The following is a 14,563-nucleotide window of genomic DNA, read 5'->3' as shown; positions in this document are numbered from 1 at the left end:
AAGTAGGCTTCTGTTTTACTTTTGTCCTGAAAGAGGCTTTCCTTAAGCCTAAAAGGCCATTCATGTTGTTCTGGGGGACTTCTCTGAGACTCTTAAGTAAGGTACCAATAGTAAATAACTGCTCACAAGACAGAGTCATTTTCTAAGCCTCCAGGTGAGGCTCATTTCAAATCACTGACATGGTGGAAAGCTTCTTGTATCACATTCTTAAACCTTAGGTAATTAGATTGCTTAATGGACTGTCTGGTAATCTCATAAATTACGTTTAACCACATAGTAAGGCAGGGAACTGATCTTTGCCATGGTACGTTTGACCCAGCTTTTGACCTTCGTCATCTTCAGTAATAAATATGCTCAGGCTGTACCTTTCTGTGCATTCTGAATGCAGTCGACGTGCACTCGGGATAGCAGGGTGTATTAAACCCCATGTGTTGCCAGCTTTGTCAGCTGATGAACCCCCTGCATGCCTGGAAATAAAGCCAGAACAGGAGAAGCTTTACACAAAAGCCATTATGGAGCTTCTCCGCTGCGCTGGAGCGGGGATGGCTGTGGGAATTGTGAGCTGCTGTGCTCTCCCTAGCTTGCTGAAGTTCCAAGCACTGTGTGAGACCAACTTGGAGAGGTGTCAGTGGAAAGAGACATGCAAAAGAATATGCCCTGAACATAGGGAAGAGTGAGAAGCTTGGTCTAGTAAGCATGAGCAGTGATGTCTGGTACATTTTTCAAAGCAGATCTTACATACTTAGTGCCTGTCTTTAGAAATCTTTGTGTTACAGGTGTATATGCATGACGTTGAAGGTTGCCTGAACATCAGCTTTGGGTAATATGAGAGTGTAGTAGCATAACAGAGGGCATTAGATACCTTCTGCTGACTTAGTCCCAGCATTTAGTGACTTGATCAGACTCTGCTAGAAAGCCAGAAGAAAGTAGTCCCTGTTCAGCTGGTGGATTGCCAGACACAGACCTGTGTGCGCCTGAAGTGAATGCACAATCCAGGGCTTCGACTTAGAGATGTACAACACAACCGGGCACACGAGGGCTTACGCAGACGTCAAGGCAGGTGTTTTTTGTCCACGTGTTGTGTTTGGAGCTTGAAAAGGATTTTTTTTTTAATTGTTGTCTGCAAGTATATGCACTCTGGTCACTTCATGCAGGAGGCCTAAGGATGGTAGAGGTCGTGTAGGTCAGTGGTGCGCCCTGAATGGCAGACTAGCTCAACGCAGAGCATTTTTGCACTAGGGATTCTGTAGCTAGCGATAACACTGAGAAAAGTTTACACATCAACTCAGACAACATTGAGTGCCTCAGCATAGGAAGTGGTGGCAGAACACTCCCTTGAGCCCTGTACAAGAAACAGTTTTGTCAGCTTGGGAACAAAATAAACCATTTTTCTATAAATTACTCTATGGGCAATGTGCCGTACAAGGAAAAATGAAACATGAAAAGTTACAGATGGCTTTAACCTGTAAGATATGAAAGAGAGGCCTTGATGGCTGACTAGGTTTTCTGATATACAATGGAGCGTGGCTCTAATTAAAGCCTTTATAATGTCTTCTCCTTTTCTTCGATGTCTTATAAAACACAAACTCATGCTGCACCATTGCCCATCAAGCATGCTAATAATGGCCTCTCTTCTCCAGTAGCCTATTCTCAAATAGCTTTATATAAACAAAATCACTGAAATCATCAATGAAATCCAAAATTGCGAAGGTTGGATGGACAGCAGCCACGCCTGTAACACGATTGCCTAAGTCGTGTTTTCTGAGGATACTGAGCTGAAAGTGTCTATTGCATTCTGACTCCAGAAATGATGAATGGGTAGCTGTAGAGGATGCAGATCCATTTCTCGCTACTGAATTACGAATTCTGAATGAAAGAATTTTAGGATCTTTTCCTGATGGTTATTATTTTGAAAACTGATCCCGGTAAGGTGAAGCTTGAGAATTAACAATTTGCTCAGCTTTCCATCCCCAGCCATTGTTAGGAATTCATTAGAAAGACCTTAGATTAAGCTTTCTTCCCATGCTGGCTGGAGAGTTTTTCAGTGAAGCTTGGCTGGGGTTGTGGAGTGTTGATATGAAAATATTTTGATTAAGAAAACGTGTTAGTTCTGTTGAGAAATGTATTTTGTGTTTAGGCTGAAGTTTTCCATCAAAACTGGAGAGGAATGTGTGTTCTTCGCCCTCAAGTACTCAGCATACCCACGGGCTCAGTGTTCAAGCTGCTTACCTGGGACGCGAGGGGCAGAGGCTCACGTCCCTTCTGCGGATTCAGATCCTGGACTTGAATCTCAGTATACCTAAACATAGGTTGAAAAGACGTAAACAGGCAAAGCTCCCTCTTTCCCTCCCAACCTGTTACACCTATAAGGCCTGTGACAGATCTATGCCTACCAACTTTTTGCCCTGCTGCAAAGCAGCGTGTATTTTGTGATCCCTGAAAATTTCAACAGAGTCTAAGAAGTATTTCCTGATAGCTGTAACAATAACAGAAAGCAAATATTTACTTCTAAAGCAGTTCTTCCAGCGAAGCCCGAGGCAGGCTGGTTTGGAGCTGTGGGGAGAAGAGCTGTTGGCAGCGGGTTTCTGCGCTGGGAGGTGCTGTTGCATGCGGAGAGGCTGCTGCAGCCCAGCACCGGGACAGCAAAAGCAGCTTGCTTAGAGCAGCCCCCTCGCAGAGCTGCCAGGAGTACTGCTGAACAGTGTGTCTCCTTGCACTCAGGCTCTTGCAGTCAGGTGAGTCAGGATGTGAGGACCTCAGGTTTATTGTGTTTTTCCAGCATGGTAACAATTTCTTGCAAAATGAGAGAAGGGATTGCCTCTGCCTTCCTTTGCTCTGGTTACTATCCTGCTTCCCTGCTGCTATCCTGAGCAAGTTATCAACCCTCTATCCCGACACCCTTTCTCTGGTAGAAAGCTCCGCATGCACTGGGATGTTGCCTTATCTCTGGTATGACAGAAATCCTACCAAAGAGACGGGGAGAAGAGGAGGAAGGAAAAAGAGATTTTTGCCTCTGCTGCAGCGACATTAGTTTCAGTATGTTGATCCTGGTTTTCCCTCCTGCTAACTTTTCCTCATTTTCCTACCCACTTAGCGTTTTGCTGTTTACCTTATAGCTTGTACCTAACAGTGCAGCTTGGGGGTAGGTGCTTGCGTCTTGCGCTCATGTGGAATCTATTTAAGACCCTTTGCGGGGCCTCATTCCAAACTATGTGCCCTTCAACCTAAACGCTGTAGCAGGAGTCTTGATTTTTTGAGACCCGTTAGAGTCTTGTAACACATGGGGAAGTTTGGCAGCATTTTAAGTTGAGTTAAAAAAGCTGGGGTTGCATTGCTGAATTAAGAACAGAAAGGATTTGTGTGCACTTCGTCTTTTCTTCACACTGTACCCTGCGCTGACAAAGAAACCCAAGCTAGCAGAGCGCAAATATGTGGTAAGTGCTTTTGGTGGCTAAGGCAAACGGCTTGAACTCGGCTTCTGGAGAATAACGGTTTGCCCTGCCTGATGCACAAGGGTTCATTTCTCTAAGCATGCTCGCTTGCTGAGCCTGACTCGGTACCCAGGGGAGGTAAGCCTTGTCAGCAGCGCCCATCCTGCAGAGCACCAGCAGATGGGGTGCAGAGCACAGCCGGCTGCGCCAGGCGACGAGGTAAGTTCTTCTCGCCTTCCTTGGGCTTTATTTTGCAGGATAGACTAGTAATAAGACTTCGGAATCCCATTATTTTTCCTTAAGGGACTTAAGACTATTTTTCTATGACCTAATCTGCGGGCAAAATGCCTCTTCCTTAAATTCTAGCTTATAGGTGGCAGTGGTCCTAAAATTTCTTGAGGCTTCACATAGCTATTAAGTATTAGTCGAAGGAGAGTCTTTAGGTCAGCTGAGCAATTTCTGTCAATCTCCCTTTAGGCAGATTTGGAATACATTATAGAATAAATTTAGTCCCTGCATAATTCTAATAAAATAGAGAATCACGTATCCCATCTGGGAGGCTTAATTTTTGGTTGTAACTACATAAATCAACAGAAAACACCTCTCACATGAATATTTTCAGACCCAGATGGTGATTGAGTTACGAATGCATTTTTCATGTCCTTATTTGAAATGGAGGTCAGGATAGAATACAACCAGAAGATTGAAATGAGACTATTGGATATAGATCCTCATCCACTAAATTAGTGTCTCTCGTGGGGTTTTAGTTTCACTACATTCAACAGTCTGAATTAATTGAGTTCAACAGAACAGTCTCACAACATCCGAGAATCTGAACCTATTTCTGAAATGTATATGCAACGGGTAGAGTCTATGAAGGCCATACCGTACCTGTCTCCAGCAAAGAACTTCTGGTTGCCTGAATAATAGCACAGATAATGTTACTGTTTCAGTAAACTCCTTGAAGTCTAAGGAAAGAGCAAAATCTGCACTTCCTTAAGAGCAGAGTCTCTTGAAAAAGAAAAGAGTTGAGGCTGAAGGCAAACTTAACTATTAGGAGAAGTCCAGGCATAGTTCAGAAAAGGTCACTGCTGATTAATTGTTCTTAATTATTGAGAATCAATTCTGCCTCCTGTTTCCCCCCATCAGTTTTCTTTTCTGAATGGCAAAGAACTGAAATCGTCTGAACAAGCTAATAAAGTCATCCAGGAAGTTGAGCTCATTTCCAGTATTAGAACAAATGCTGTACCTACAGAGGAGGTGAGTTCATAGGAAGCTGATCACAAGCTCCGGTTCCCTAAATGTTCAAAGCTTTGCTTGTCTTTTTCTAAAAGCACAAAAGAAGTGATGTCTTAGTGGCTAAATCAAAACCTCCATCGTTTACTCCTAAATACTTTTAGCAAATTAGGGATGTTGGGAGTCAAGCCCGCTAGCTTCTGTCTGCCGTGTGCTTGCCTGTGGTCAAAGCAGGACCCTTTAAAGGACGTAGGTCTAACCAGTGGATCTTTTAATTGCATGAGGTAGTTTGATACTTGGGTAAAGGATGATTTCCACATCATCTTGCTCAAAGCGCTGTTGAGATGTGGAGTGAATATTGTGATAATGCAGTAACACTTGTCACTAAGTATCTGTTCAGAAGTGTAATGAGATTTTACCTTGTGTTATTCCCGGTAGCTGGGGGGGATATTTTGTTCTTCAAACGTTGTTGGCTCAATTTTGCATCTAGTCAAGTCAGGTGGATTTTGCCACGCCAAGTTGATGCAGGAGCATTAAGGAGAGCACAACCTCGAAAGGAGATGGAGATAAGTCACAGCCACCACGTTCAGACTGGAAGCATAGTGTAGGTCTCCTTAGGGCTTTGACTTGGCCTGTCGTATACCCAAGGGATCATTAAGAAAATGCATGGCACACATCCATTACCCACCAAACATCCACAGGTCAGACCTGGGGTTTAAGTGTACATACATCTTCGGTGGCAGTCACATTTAAAAAAATCTATGGTAGGTTGTATTTCCTTACCTAAAAAGGCAAAAAGATAACAAAGGATGACACAATTTAAAATTAGTAAGAGACAGCAGTTTTTCAAGTGTGTAAGTGGAGTAGAAAACATTCCTACTCTTTTTTTCTGAATTCCAGTGTTAGAGCTCTGCATTTCTGCTTATCTTTCCTACTGCCCAAGTCTCTCACAGAGCTGAAGTGATTGCTCTGGCTTGGCAATTCTGTTCTGAGGTTGTAATGCATTACATGCATTAACTAAATGCATTAGTTAAACGCATTAATGGATTTCTGTATAACAGGAACAGGAGCTTCCTCTTTAAGGCTGTGTATTACTAAGGACTTCAGATGGGCGGAGCAGGCTTGGGCAGGCTAGATAAAGGCGTGCAGGATTTACAGACCTCTCAGACCGCAATCAGCATGAACTGCAGCCTGCCAGACAGAGTGCTGCTCAGCTACGCGATGGACGGGCAGCAGGACAGGTTGTGCCTTCAGCCTCTTTGGGACTTTGTCACAGCAAAGGAGCCATTGATCAAGTCACCGTTTTTTCCAGTGCTGTTTTCTTTCACAGCATACATGGCCTTCTGTCTTCCTTATATTGCACTGGACTTTTTAAGCACTAAACTACCAAACTTGAGAAAATACAAAATCCAGCCGCTGAACTCCCCGACTCTTGGCATGATGGTGCCTTGCATTATTCAGAGCATGTACCACCATGCTGTTTTGATCTTCCCGGTGACATTTCTCCACTGGTACTGGAGACCAGTGAATCTACCAGTGATAGCTCCAGAGCTGCCTGAGGTCCTGCTGGAAGTAGTAGTTTGCCTGCTTCTGTTTGATTTTGAGTACTTCCTGTGGCATTTGCTTCATCACAAGGTGCCTTGGCTCTACAAGACCTTCCACAAGGTGCATCACAAGCATGTGTCAACCTTTGCTCTTACTACACAGTATTCCAGTGTATGGGAATTGCTGTCACTGGGATTTTTTGCTGCGTTTAACCCTTTGCTCCTCGGATGCCATCCTTTGACAGAAATGATTTTCTTCCTGGCAAACATTTGGCTGTCAGTGGAGGACCATTCAGGGTACGACCTTCCGTGGTCAACTCACCGACTTGTGCCGTTCGGTCTGTATGGAGGAGCACCACATCATGATCTCCATCATCTGAAATTCAAATCAAACTATGCTCCTTACTTCACCCACTGGGACAAAGTCTTCGGGACATTCACAGAATCGCATTCTAATTAAGGATATTCACCTGTGGATGAACCCTTATTTTTTAATAGACTAAGCTGGGACGTTAATTTTTCAAAGACATACACATGTTTATGTATTTGAAGCCGCCTATAAAAGCAATAGCTATTTAAACAAATCCTCTTAATATATGTGTATTTGTATGTATACTTGGAACTGCCTGTGTTAAATGAGAGCAAATGGGAGGGTAAATATCTGTTGCTTAAATTTGTTTGAGTCAAGTAAGGGAAGCATTAAGAGATATTCTCTTTTCTTTCCTTCTTTCCAGCTTTCATAAAGCATGTACTGTATCACTGTATGATGTTTTATACATACGCCAGAACAATTATCTTACTGTTGTAGGGTGATTTACGATGTAAACAGAAAAGGTACACATCACGGATTATGTGGAGTTTAATCTGCCAGAGCATATTATTGCACAATGATGTTGTAAAATATTGCTGCCAAACAAAGCTAGTTGACTAAGTGTACAATAATTTTGATATTTATGTTTTAAACCTTGGTGTACTGTCTGTTTTTAATAGAAAATAAATATGATAATTCTTTAAAAATGATATTCTATTTCATTTTATTCATTCCTCTGTTCATATTAGGAACAGCTATGATTCCTTTTGCACAGGTGTCGTTGAGTGTCAGCATTTCAGACTTTCCTTATTAAAATATTGCCATGTTATTTCAAAAGTGAACCATTTGCTTCTTCCCCAAAATCATGTTATTTTTAAACAGTTTTCAATTTTGTAGAAACAGAATATTGAAGAAAGCAGTTTAAGAAAGCCATGGTGAAATTTTATTATTACATTTGTGAGAAGCCTGAATAATTTTCACTAAATTTATGGTGTGAGAGCATCCCCTTAATAAAAGGGATCATCGATCCTTCACAACCACATCAATTAATTGTTACTTGCGTGCAAAAACCTGGCAAGGAATATAAAGAGGGTTTCTGCAAAACAGGTGATTCTTTCAAGCAGATTTTAGAGGAATAGAACCAAAGCTTTCAGGACCCTAATCCACTGAAGGAAACAGCTACACGGTGCTAGAAGAACAGTTACATGCACAGCATTGCCATGTAGTCTCACAGAAGTCACACTGGGAAAAACCAGCCCGAAGAGAGAAGCAGGTTTCCCGTGTCTCGTTCAGCAGAGATCCACGTGGGCTGCTTATGTCCACGACGTAACATTTTAATGCTTATCATCTTCTGTGTTGTATTGCTAATAAATCTCTGAGGACAGTGATGGGAGCAGAAAAAGTGCAAGTAATGTGGAAAGCTTGAAACGAACGCTTACGCATCATCACCCAAAAATGTCTTTGTCATTGCGTTGTGTCTAGAGGGTTGTTTGACCTTGCAGAGGCTGTTTGTCGGGAATAGAGGACCCTTAGTATTCCTGACAATGTGAACTTATAAAGGGAGCAGCACTTTTGGACACTGCGTCTTTTTGATAACAGGAAAAAATTTTCATAAACACCTTCATAAATAGTAGGAAATGCCGCAGTCTTAATACATAACTACTCTTTCTGGATATCACAGAAAAGCAACTCTTCTTTTCAGTGGTAAAAACATGACACATCCTGAGAGCAAAAACTGAGGCTCAGAAGAATACAGAACTGGAATTTCTGCCATGCATCTATTCAGCTGAAAGACAGAATTCCCCATCTACATGATTATAATAATTTTAAGAATTTTGGGGTGTGCTACAAAGAGAAAGAAGTATTCTTTTTTCCTGCCAAATGCAGGAGGCAAAACACAGCCTCTGATTTCTCTGAGCTGTTTAGCCATTTTGAGGTATCCCAAAGTTACCCTCTCAGTTCTAGAAAGCCCAGTTAATTCATCTTGGCAAATACTGAGCATCTGATGGGGGTGCTCTGTGGTTTCAATGAGTTATACCTTATACTGTAACTCTATATTGTAACTACACACTATAACAATCTGTTTCATGTACTATTGGCTCTGTAAGCGAGCCAGGTTAAGGCTAACTGGTACTTGGGTACGGTGCTATAGGAAGCCTGTGAGTAAATCCCACGAGAAAGGCTGAACCCATGGTGATTATTCCCCTTTTTCCTGGCAGTTTAAGAGTTGATATAGTACCTACGTTACTACTGAAGAAGGAGTCCTAGTCAGCTGCAGGCAAAACTATGCTTGTTCTTGTCAAGTCAAGTGAGGTGGTCTGATTTGGCGGTGACAGTGTAGCGCGACAGGGGAGAGGATGACCAAAATGACGACAGAAGGAGGCAAGGTACTGCATGGTGACCCTGTGTGCTCCTCTCTCCCTCACATCCTCAACGTTTGCATGACTTCAGGCGCACCCCATGCATTTCCTCAAATATGTGCTTTCCCCCAGGTTACCTCTGTACTGAGTCTCTTGCCAATCAGACCTGGAATCTCAGTTTAAAGGCTCGTTGTTGCATGAATATGGAATACTGAAAAAAAACCACAAAACGGAAAAAAGCCATAGCTGTCAAAAGATTTGACTAGTGCATGTCTGGAATGGCCTATTAGAACTCCGTGCTAGAAATATGTCTACTTTGTCATCATGGCATAACCCCAGCATGCCGTGTCCCTATTTTTCCAATACTTTGAAGGTAACTTAGGCTCTAAACCGTGAGGGATTGAAACCACTTTTGTATTGTGTGTCCTTGGAAGCACTTTCTGTAACAGTGTACTATAATATGACTTTAGCTGTATGGATGAGAAAAACTCATGAGCAGAAGACCCAGACAAACATGTAACTTCAGGCCTTTTCAATTCAACAAAAAGCAAAACATAGGCAAAAACATACAATAAAGGTAAAGCAAATAAGGCTTGGGCTTTTTTTTCCTGTTTTCATTGAAAGTTCAGCATATACCGTGCCACTGAGCGTGAGAGCACAGCGACTTCTGTGTATTGATGGTGCTGAGATTTTAAAGCAGTATTTTACAGATGTTACTTCCCATATTTGCATTTCCCCATGGTCTTTACCACAACTCTTTACCAGACGAATGGAACGGCATGACACTGTATTGTAAGGGTTTGTCAGAAAAACAAAACCAACTTTCTCTCTTCTGTTCCAAATTTCTCCTAGCTTCCTTCCTCATTATAATAGGACATGATGTGCCACACAGACTTCCTATCTGATCTACCGAAAGCCGATCTGTTGTCATTTGTGAGTAGATAGGGGATGTTTGCACAGACCCTTGAAGCTATAAAATGAGATTTTTGGTGCTCCTGTTGTCCACTTTATATCTTTAAAAATCCTAATTTTATAAAGGTCAAAGAAGTAAGATTTTATGCATTTCTCTTTGTAACTGCATGTTAGTTCTTAGGCACGTGCTTAAATAGTGAACTCTTTGTCTGACCTTACAAACTGCAGGAGTTCCCGAATCCTCTCTGGCAATTCAGCACTATACTCTTTAAGCTTAGGCTTGGTTAATCTAGTGTGTTATCTGGATTAAATGAAAAACTAGTATCTCTTTGGGCTATCAGACTATGCTACCTCTAAATTAGTTTTGAAGCAATATGTAATGACAGAACACTTAATTGTTGTCCGTTGGCCCTCAGTTTTATTGGAAGGAGTGAATAACTCTTTGACGTGGATTTATCTTAGTGGACTTAGCAGTCGTTTCAGCAGTTTTACTTATTCTTGCTTTCCTGCATCAGTACTAAGCTTCCACTATCACCTGCCTCCATCCATGCAACCCTTTCTGAACCGGTTACGGTTCCGTATCTGAATAAATCAGTCACCTTAGACTCTCTCAAAACACAACCCCCCCTCCTCCACAGATTTATTCTCAGATTACCTTAATTGAGAGACGAATCAGTGCAAACCTACTATCACGTTTACATGTAAACTGCATCTAAGACCCTGGCTTTGTGTGCTGAGCTTTGCTGATGTGCCAGTTTGCTCAAACATTTAGGCTGGTTCTGCATTTCTCAGTACAATCCAACTTGAAAGGTCTTTGTAGCACACTCTGGAGTTGTGCTTGCAGTATGTTTTTCTCATAAATACAACTGCCAAAAAATAGTTTTCCAAAACTTAAATGTGTTTCTTATTTATAGAAATTTGAAATTGTTTAGGACTCAGAAGAAAAACCCCCACACCCAAAACCAATCAATACAAACATTCCAGACTTTAAAGGCAACAGAAATAATGCAGAGAGGCTTTTAGCTGTGGAAAACGATGCTGAGTTTTTTTAATCCCTCTTTTCAGACTTTCTTCTTTTTACAAACAAGACTTGAGAAGGTTACTGATCACCTGGTCCCCCAGACTGCGTTGACTACCAGGGTCAAGGCTGGAGGTGTGGACAGGGGGAGGAGAGGAAGGAGAAAGGGAAAGGGAACCGAGGCGTCTGCGGGCACTTCCAGCGCTGCCCCTCGGTGCAGCACACACAAGCCGCCAGGTACGGCTGGAGCGCTGCACCGACGTGTCCTCCCCGCCGCGACACAGACGCTTTCAGCCCTCGGGTTCTTACTGCTGGAGCGGTGCAGACTCCACATCCACACAGCTTTCCCTTTCTGTTACCTAGCTCTTTCTGGAGATTCCCACAGCAGCAAAGCACAGCGACCGGCAAGAGGGGACTCTGCCTTGGGTCGGCATAAATGCGAACATACTTTTGTGTCACCAGGCATAAGTTAAAATCTACAGGCACATGGACTGGAGTGTCTCTTCCATGCTCAGTTTTGAAATATCAGGTTTTACATGTGGGAAACCAGAAAGCTACCAAACCAAGCTGGATGGTTATTATGCCAGGCAGGCAGAAACACGGCTGCTTTGGTTTAGTCCGCTGAGAGAAAACTTCAGTACTACAGATACGTGGTTTGGAGGGATGTGCAAGGATGTTAGCTATACTTCCAGAGAGAGTTCAGATGGCAGGTACTTTTATTTGTCCTCAGAACTAAGCAGCAAACTGTTCAGGAGATTAAGTAGCCCAAAGTCTAGGATGAGCTATAGAAAATCTGTTTTTAAGGTGAGCAAGATGTACCCTCTTTATCAAAAGGATATGAGAAAGGAATGCTAGAAATTGTATGGACGTAAGGGTGTTCACACACTTCAGTCATTCACAGGAGCTGTGGAGGATTGCACCCCTAAGAAACAACACGTTTGGGTAATTAAGAAGCCCCTTTAAGTGATTTCATTACAAAACTTCCAGAGCTAGTCTAAATAGCCGACACAATGGAATTTGTCAAGCTATCCAGAAAAGTAAACAAGGGAAATACATGGATGCTGAGGGCTCAATGGAATATGGTGTGAGCAAGCTCCTCTGACCCTCGCAGCTTACAAACCTGCAAACTCAGAGGGGGCCTAGTCACTGTTGCTTCCAGAGAGAGCAAATGCCTGCCAGTTGCCTTCCCACCTTTTTTTTCATCCTAGCGATCTTCTCCACAGGTATCCTCTTTTCCTGGTAAGTCCAAAATATACCCCTTGAGTGGCTGCTGACAGCCTCCCCTCCTCCCTTAAGAAAACTGGCTGAGTATTGCCAGCTGCTTTGCCGGGTTTGCAGTGTTTTTTCACTTAGGCAGTCAGATGATCACTCCCTTGTGCCTGCATCAGTTGAGAACCCGTAATACATTGCACGCACATGTCCTGCTGCAAACAGAGGCTTATCCCTCACAACCTGTCCTGGAAAACTACATCTGAGAAGGCAAGCACCTGCCTCTATCCCTTCTCCGCTCCTACTCAGCTCCACGTGGGCCTGCTTGCATTCCAGGTGTTTTCTCTCCAGGTCTTTCCCCCTGTGGGAGAGCCTCCCGTTACCTTCCCACCTGCCTCTCTAGAGCCCACTTGAGCCTAGCTCATCCCAGCTCAAAGGAGCAAGATAAAAGGCTATCCTCTCTTGAATCCCAGTCCAGGGAGGTCTTGGTTTGGCTCACTATGCTTGCTGAAGTGACCTTAACTCCTGGTGGACTTTTCTGCTGTGTAGTAAGTGTGTTTCTGGGTGGGGTGTAGCTCAAACGCTTCAACGCGTGGTTTCTTCCCTGGACACAAAGCAAGCGCCAGGTCTGTGGAGAGGAAGCTGCACCGATGGTGTGCGAGGGAAAACGTCTCAGCTGGGTCAGCAGAACCATGCCAATGCAGAGCTGCAGGGTGCAGCATTTGAGGGCACCGAAGTTTCTTGTGGGCGACGATTCCAGCATGATCAGGACCAGCCAAAAGTTGGTGCCTCAGGGAAGTGAGTAATGGTTTAGTAGCTCTGCCACTAAAGCGGTGAGGAAAGAGAGAGAGTATTTAATTACTCATTCCGTGGGTTTGATTGTTTCCAGCTAGTGTCTTTCCTCTGTCTCCACAGCCATGGCTCAGCCTGGGTTCAGCATTGGTGCTGATTGATGCTGGGTTCAGCATTGATGCAAGATGCTTCTTGCAGCTCACCTGCGGGGAATTACTTTTCTGATCTATGACACCTCCGTTTCATAGGATCAGAGCGTGCATGTTTCCTAATCCAAAAGGCTGAAGCAAAATTACTGGCTTGCAACTGGCTGGTGAACAATTATTCTATGTAGCAACTCTTTTGCAAGTACCACGACTGACAGTTTACTATTTTATCTGCTTTCTAGCAAATCCTGATGCTGTGTTTATAACCAAAACCCCCCGTCCCAGCGCTGTTAAACATAGGTCTTATGCCTACTGTTCTGCATCCTTTACTTTCTGGAAATTAATTACATAGTGTAGCCCATATGCTATATGCATTTTTAGATGTTTTTTCCTCTCTTTTTGTGACTCAGATTTATATCTTGGGCAACTGAACTGTTTTTTAGAAGAAGGAAATTAATTTCCCTCCACACTTTGCACAGCTAGCAAAACTGTTTTTCTCCGAAAGCTACGGACAGATAACAAAAAGGCAGAGCATGTTATATGTGGAAACGCTCCTGCACTCAGCCATATCAGCACAACAAGCTGATTCTCTGTTTTATTTCCTTTGCCTATTGAGCTTCAGCTTAGTGCTTCCCTGCTCTTCTCACAGACCTCCTCATCATAGCGTAATGGGATAAATTAGTGCTCATGTACTAGCATCAGCATCGTTTCTAGAAGTTAACCATCCTGATAAAGCCTAATAATTTGCAGTTAGCACTAATTCAAATACTGTTATGTACAATGCAATTTTGGAACCCTGGCCAGACACTAGGGACCAGGAACTCTACGAACACAGAGGGAAAAAAAGCTCTCTCCCAGGAGGCTAGAGGCGCAGTATGGGCCTCCTGCAGTCAGAAATGACACAGCACCTGCTTCTTGCTGCCAAACTTTCTTCTGAGACCTAAGCATTCTCTGAGGATGAATTATGTTTCTAATCATTAAAGCTGAACAAAAGCAACATGAGGAATAAAATTAATCAATATACATGTTCTTTATCTGCTGTGTGCTGATGTATTTTTTCCCACTAGGTCTACGAGTAAGAACTAAAACCGTAACTGTAGGAGGTTTTTAATTGAAAAAATATGATGATAGCAGTGGAAAGAGGAAATATTCACTCTTTTCCTCACAAGCATTTTAGCAGAAAAGTTGAACTGTATGCTTTCCCCTCCTATGGCAAACAGCCTTCTTCGTACCTACACCTTCCTGGTGGCTACAGCGAGGCTGTGAAGTAAGAGGGAAGAAATCTCTAACATGCATTTTGTGAAAGCTGCGTTCACTTCTTTGTTAGAAGAATTTAATCAAAACTTTCTCAATACAGACATCAAAATTTGCCTTGGCGGTGACTGATCCTTTCAGATACCTGACAAGCTGATCGGTGTGCGTTATGTACAAAGCACTAATAGCCAAAGCAAGCAAGGGGCAAGCGCTGTTATTACAAATCTTGATTATTTAATGTAGATGTAGCACCTGCCAAGCTTCTAGCTGGCTGTGGCGAGGAGAGGGATTTAGAAACTTGCTTTCCTTGTTGCAACACATGTGATCAAAGATGTAAAATCCAGTATTGTG

The 14,563-nt window shown here is 43.0% G+C and overlaps 1 protein-coding gene across 2 annotated transcripts; it reads left to right on the top strand.

The window, feature by feature from the left end:
• The first annotated feature begins 2,681 nt into the window (after positions 1-2,681).
• Positions 2,682-7,217, top strand: CH25H (cholesterol 25-hydroxylase). 2 transcript variants are annotated; one of them, XM_075107847.1, is made up of 2 exons: positions 2,682-2,735; positions 5,729-7,217. In XM_075107847.1, the coding sequence occupies exon 2, from the start codon at positions 5,775-5,777 to the stop codon at positions 6,669-6,671; it is 897 nt and encodes a 298-aa protein (XP_074963948.1). In that variant the 5' UTR covers positions 2,682-2,735; positions 5,729-5,774; the 3' UTR covers positions 6,672-7,217. The 2 variants fall into 2 exon arrangements, with proteins under 2 accessions (XP_074963948.1, XP_074963947.1); XM_075107846.1 differs by lacking the exon at positions 2,682-2,735 and adding an exon at positions 4,571-4,691.
• The last annotated feature ends 7,346 nt before the right edge of the window (positions 7,218-14,563 follow it).

Source organism: Phalacrocorax aristotelis, chromosome 12 (genome assembly GCF_949628215.1).
Source record: "Phalacrocorax aristotelis chromosome 12, bGulAri2.1, whole genome shotgun sequence".
Classification (NCBI taxonomy): Eukaryota; Metazoa; Chordata; class Aves; order Suliformes; family Phalacrocoracidae; genus Phalacrocorax; species Phalacrocorax aristotelis.
The sequence above is the reverse complement of the archived record's forward strand: the minus strand, read 5'-3'. Positions and strand labels throughout refer to the sequence as shown.